General features: G+C 39.4%; 1 protein-coding gene across 1 annotated transcript; it reads left to right on the forward strand.

The window, feature by feature from the left end:
• Positions 1–1,057: 1,057 nt before the first annotated feature.
• Positions 1,058–1,804, forward strand: LOC149576474 (uncharacterized). The gene is made up of 2 exons (XM_089794448.1): positions 1,058–1,454; positions 1,545–1,804. Exons 1-2 carry the CDS (start codon positions 1,058–1,060, stop codon positions 1,802–1,804), a joined length of 657 nt encoding a protein of 218 aa, XP_089650574.1.
• Positions 1,805–5,993: the final 4,189 nt, after the last annotated feature.

A 5,993-nucleotide genomic window follows, 5' to 3' on the forward strand; every position in this document is an offset into this window, starting at 1 on the left:
AGGAGAAGGTCAAGATGATGGGCGAGACTTTGGTTGAGGCAGGGTTAGTGATACCCATTGACTCTCATTTCTCTCAGTCCTCTAAATGATTATTCGATCTTGGAATGTGAGGGGGTTGAGCAGCATCCCTAGACAAAAGGTTGTTCATACATTGATAGAGTATCATTCTCCAGATGTTTTGTTCATTCAGGAAACTAAGCTTTCAGTTGATGAATTGAATAACTGTGGACCAAATATTTGGCCCCATGGTTGCTGGCAGGGAGTAAGTGCTCATGGGAACTCGGGGGGCCTTTCTTGTCTTTGGAATCCTATGAAGGTGACTCCTTTGTGGTGGATTGCGAGTAGGTTTTCTATCTCCTTCTTGGCTTCTCATTTTGAGATAGGTGAAAGGTGCTTATTTTCTAATATTTATGCTCCTAGTGACTTCATTGGTAAATCTCATATGTGGTCTCATATTATGTTTTTCCATTCTCTGGACCCCTTTCTTCCATGGATTGTGGCTGGAGATTTTAATACTATTACAAGTCTAGAGGAGAAGAGGGGCGGACATTCCCATTTGGGTCCTTCTTCTAAAATGCTTAGCGATAATATTGGTTCTTTGAATCTTATTGATCTTAAACCCAACTTTGGTATATTCACCTGGAACAACAGAAGGAATGGGATGGAGGCTATCTCTGAAAGGCTCAATAGATTCCTAGTATCCTGCTATTCGATGCATAATAGATGGACTACCAGTTCAAAAATTATTTATTGGAGAGACTTTGATCACTGGCCTATTAGGCTCTCTGTCACCCCTTTCAAGACCTCCAAGAATCCCTCTTTCAAGTTTTAGCTGATGTGGTTGAGGGATCATTCCCTACAGGAACTTATGATTGCCTGGTGATATGAGGGTAAGCCTTCACATGGAACTTCTATGTACACCTTTGAGAAGAGACTTCAGCATGTTAAGTTTAGGTTGAAGAAGTGGAACAAATAGTGTTGTGGAAACTTGCAAGAGTAGTTGAGTAATGCTCAAGCTAGGTTGAATAATGTCACTCGCTAGATTAGGGACCTAGGCATGACTCTAGATTTGATGTCTCAAGAATCCTCAGCTCTGAAGGAAGTTGAAGAATGGGAGCTTCGGGAGGAAATATTTTGGAAACAAAAGTCTCGGGTAGACTGGTTGCAGGAGGGAGATAGAAACACTGCTTTCTTCCACAACACTGTCAAGGCCCACAGGTTTGGGAATTCTATCACTTCTCTAGTCTCTACTTCTTGTGATCAGCTATGTTCCAAGGAGGCAATTGCTTCAGAGGCCATTAGATACTTTTCTCAACTCTTCTCTAGGGAAGATCCTGCTTCCTTGGAAGAGAATAGGTCTATTTTAGACTGTATTCCTCATCTTGTTTCCAGCAGTATGAACAAAGATCTTTTAAAACCTATTATGATTGAGGAATTGGAGAAAGTGGTTTTTGGTATGCCGAAAGGTAAAGCCCTGGGCCCAGATGGGGTTCCCATTGAATTTTTCCAAGAGTTTTGGGAGATTATTAAATTTGATCTTCTAGATCTGGTCCAGGAGTCATATCAAAATAAACAAATGCTCAAGTCTATGAATGTTCCTTTTCTGACTCTCATTCCCAAGATTGATGGCGCTAACAAGTTGGACCAGTTCAGACCCATTGCTCTATGTAATGTCACATACAAAATCATCACCAAATTAATTGCTGAAAGGCTCAAGCCTTTCCTTACCACTCTAATTTCTGAGGAATGGGAAGGTTTTGTCAGTGGGAGACAGATTCTTGATGGGGTGGTGATTGCTACATAAGCTATTCATTCTATGGCCTCGTCCAAGGAAAAGGCTATGTTTATTAAGCTGGACTTAGCTAAAGTGTATGATCGAGTTAGTTGGGACTTTCTGGGTCGTGTGCTTCTAGCTTTTGGATTTACTACAGAATGGGTGGATTAGGTTCTCAGTTGTGTGTCTTCCCCATCCTTTTCAATTCTTATCAATGGAGAACCTACTGACCTTTTCTCTGCTTCTCGAGGACTTCGCCAGGGGGATCTTATCTCTCCTTATCTATTTATTATTATGGCAGAGGGCTTAGGTAGATTTATAAAATCTCAAGCATAGCTAGGACTTATTCAAGGGTGGAAGTGGGGTAATGATATTCCTTCATACACACACCTCCAATTTGTGGATGATACTGGCCTGATGGGCTTGGCTACTGCCAACGAGGCAAGGAACTTTAGAAAGATTTTGGATATTTATTTAAAAGCTTCTGGACAAAAAATTAATGAAGGGAAATCTTCTATTTATTTCTTTAATACTCCTTAGTCGATTCAGCTCAAGATTGCTAGAATTCTCAGGTTTCAAGTTGGATCCCTCCCTTTGATCTATCTCAGAGTACCTTTAGCTTTGGGGACTCAACGGAAAGAGTATTGGCAAGGTCTTGTTGAAAAATGTCATAGTAGAGTGAGGTATTGAACAAATAGGTGGCTCTCATCAGCTGGGAGGGTTACCCTACTCAAGACTGTGATTCAGGCCCTCCCCATTTACAGGTGCTTAGTGCAAACCCCTCCCGTGGGAGTTATGAAAGATTTTGATGCTTTGTCATGACAATTCCTTTGGTCAGGCAACCTTCAATCTTCTAAATGGAGCTTAGTCAACTGGGACACTATTTTCTTGCATAAGTTTGCTAGGGGTCTAGGCCTTAAATGTATGGCTCTCGGTGTCAAAGCTCTTGCTGCAAAGTTATATTGGAGATGGTGCAAGAATCAAGACCAAGATTGGGCCAAGATTCTGACCCATAAGTATTTACCAGGAGTGGAGGTTCAGGATATTCCCAAACTTGAGCTTGATGGTAAGGGGTCCTTTATTTGGGACACCCTTAAAAGGGGTGCTCCTTTAATTAAGGATGGTCTTTTTTGGATCTGTAATGAGGGGTCAAGTGTGTTATTATGGTAGGATTCTTGGGATGGCCACCCTCCTATTCTCTCCAGTTTTTCCCACCTTCGGCCTCACTATCAAGTTTTATCTTTTGCAGGTTGGACCATGGTTGCTCACTTCAAGGTTGTCTAGAGGTGTGGTTTGATGGAGGTGGTTAGCTGGAAGGATCCACAGCTTTGGCCCACAGGGGGCTCCCCAAAGAATCAGGCTGAACTGGCACATATTCTCTTCTCTAGGCTTTGTAGCTCTTCTAAAGACAAAGACATCTTGGCGTGGGGACCTTTCCCAAAAGGTAAGTTTAGCGTGGCCTAGGGATATGCTCGGCTGGATAGGCAATGTAATGTTATTCAGGAGGTTCCCTAGTGGAGGCAGGTTTGGAATAAATTTTCTTGGCCGAAATGTAATTTTTTTCTTTGGTTGGTTGTGCAAAATAAGTGTCTTACTTGGGATAATCTCCAACGAAGAGGATTTCAGGGACCCTCTTATTGTCCCCTATGCTTGTTGGATGGGGAAGATGCTTCTCATGTGTTTTTCTTATGTCCTCTCTCTAGGGAGATCTGGCATAAGTGGTGGGAGGCATGGTGCCATAGATGTATTCATGTCGTATCTCTTATTGAATTTTGGGCCAGCCTTGGCAAACCCCCTACGAAAACTTCATTCCTTCAAGTGGCCTGGGCTATTGGACCTTCTTTCATTCTGTGGAATCTTTGGTTGGAGTGTAACTACCAAATTTTCTATAATTCTATCTTGGGATCCACTAAACTATGCCAGTTGATCCTATCCAGGCTTCAAGAGACTATCTTTGCTAAATGTGATATGTCAGAGCTGGTGGATCTTGGGGATTCTCGTATTATCAAAAATTTAGGATTAGTGGATAAAGGATCTAAAATTAGTAGCAGTAAGAGATATCAGCCATGAAAGAGGAAGGTTTGTAGAGTGGGGAGATGGAGCCCTCCTCGTGCGGCAGTCCTAAAGATTAACACTGATGGTTCCTCCCGTGGGAACCCTGGACAGGCTGGAGTGGGGGGGATTGGGAGAGATGCAGATGGTAATGTTATTTTCATATTCTCCATACACAAAGGAGTTCATTCCAATAACATGATGGAGGCTTTGGCCATTAAAGTGGATATGGAGTGGGCTTGCTCTCTTGGATGGAGGAGAGTGGTGTGTGAGTCTGACTCTCAGATAGTTGTGGATATCATTAATAACCAGAGAGTGGATGAATCTAGCTGGAAAATTTCATCTATTGTTAGAGAGATTCTCTACTTGAGTAGCTTTGTAGATGGGATCCTTTTCTGTCATATTCATCGGGAATGGAATGGAGTGGCTAATGTTTTGGCAAAATGGGCATCAGAGAAGGGTGCTGGTTGGGATATTTCTGATAGAGATGATCTTCCTGCTGATCTTAGTGGGATCTTCAAGCAATTAGTGGATAGGGATAGATCGTAACTGTGTTGGGTGGTGATTTGGTTGTTGGGCCTGAGGCCTCCTATAATCCAGATTTAATTGAATAAATTTTTACCACCTTTTACAAATTATTTTTTAAAAAAATTAGAAGTAAGTACTCCATTTAATTAAATAATTTCATTTAATTAATTAGAAATACCAATCCCATTTAATTAAATAATTACATTTAATTAATCAAGATAGGCATATTTATTAAATGTATGTAAAAATATGAGCAAATGTGAGTATGAATTCCAGCAGCAATTCGATGTAAATTCTCCAAATTCATCCTCTCCTAAAATGAAGAGATCAGGGTCTCTTAAATAAACTTTCTTGAAATTCATCAATGGTTGAGATCAAATTCAATCAACGGTCAGGATTAAAGTTGAAGTTCAGTCATAAAGGGAGATTTCCAAATTAAAGGGAGTTAACAGATTTAATTTGAGTAAAATATGGAGTTAACTGATTTAATTTGAGTAGAAAAAGGAGTTAACTGATTTAACTCATTTTTTATAAATAGTGAACTGAAAATTTCTCTTTTTGAACTGAAGAGAGATTTTGTGGAGATATTTAATTTAATAAAATGAGATATGCTCTCATAACTACTTTTTCTATTTAATTAAATAATCTTTTAATTAATTAGAGACACTTTTCTTATTTAATTAATTAGGAATGGCTTCCTATTTAATTAAATAACTTTGTTTAATTAATTAGGAGTAAGTAATCCATTTAATTAAATAATTTTGTTTAATTAATTAGAAATACCTTTCCCATTTAATTAATCAAGATAGGCGTATTTATTAAATGTACGTAAAAATATGAGCAAATGTGAGTATGAATTCCAGCAACGATTTGATGCAAATTCTCCAAATTCATCCTCTCCTAAAATGAAGAGATGAGGGTCTCTTAAATCAAAGAGGCAAGAAAAGGCTTAAGCCTTTTAGCAATTAATTTTGTGATAATTTTGTACGTGACATTGCATAAAGCAATAGGTTTGAATTGATCCAACCTGTTAGCTCCCTCAATCTTGGGGACAAGAGTCAAGAAAGTAGCATTCAAGGACTTGAGCATTTGTTTATTCTGATATGATTCTCGAACAATTTCTAGAAGATCAAATTTAATAATCTCCCAAAACTCCTGGAAAAATTCAATGGGAAATCCATCTGGGCTCGGGGCTTTACCTTTCTTCATACCAAAAACCACCTTCTCCAGCTCTTCAAGCATAACAGGTTTTAACATATCCCTATTCATACTGCCAGACACAAGATGAGGAATGCAATCTAAAATAGCTCTTGTCTCCACCAAAGAAATAGGTTCCTCTTTAGAGAAGACCTGAGAGAAGTAATTAGTGGTCTCTAAAGAAATTACCTCCTTGGAAGAGAGATGATCTCCAGAAGAAGATACAAGAGACGTAATAGAATCTTCAAACCTACGAGCTTTAATAGTGTTGTGGAAGAAAGAAATGTTTCTATCTCCTTCCAGCAACCAATCCACCTGAAACTTTTGTTTCCAGAATATTTCCTCTCAAAGCTCCCATTCTTCAAGCTCCCTCAAAGCTGAGGATTCTTCAGACATTAAATCAGGAGACATTCCTTGGTCCTTGATCTAGCGAGTGACACTG

The sequence above is a fragment of the Cupressus sempervirens genome, chromosome 1, assembly GCF_028749045.1.
Source record: "Cupressus sempervirens isolate cs-2001-9-10 chromosome 1, ASM2874904v1, whole genome shotgun sequence".
NCBI lineage: Eukaryota > Viridiplantae > Streptophyta > Pinopsida > Cupressales > Cupressaceae > Cupressus > Cupressus sempervirens.

What these genes read in the sequence shown, in the direction of transcription:
- LOC149576474 (XM_089794448.1), top strand. Translation starts at nt 1,058, where the DNA reads ATGACTCTAGATTTGATGTCTCAAGAATCCTCAGCTCTGAAGGAAGTT. An exon ending in ATTGGAGAAAGTGGTTTTTG is followed by an intron (nt 1,455 to 1,544) that starts GTATGCCGAAAG and finishes TTGATCTTCTAG; the next exon opens with ATCTGGTCCAGGAGTCATAT.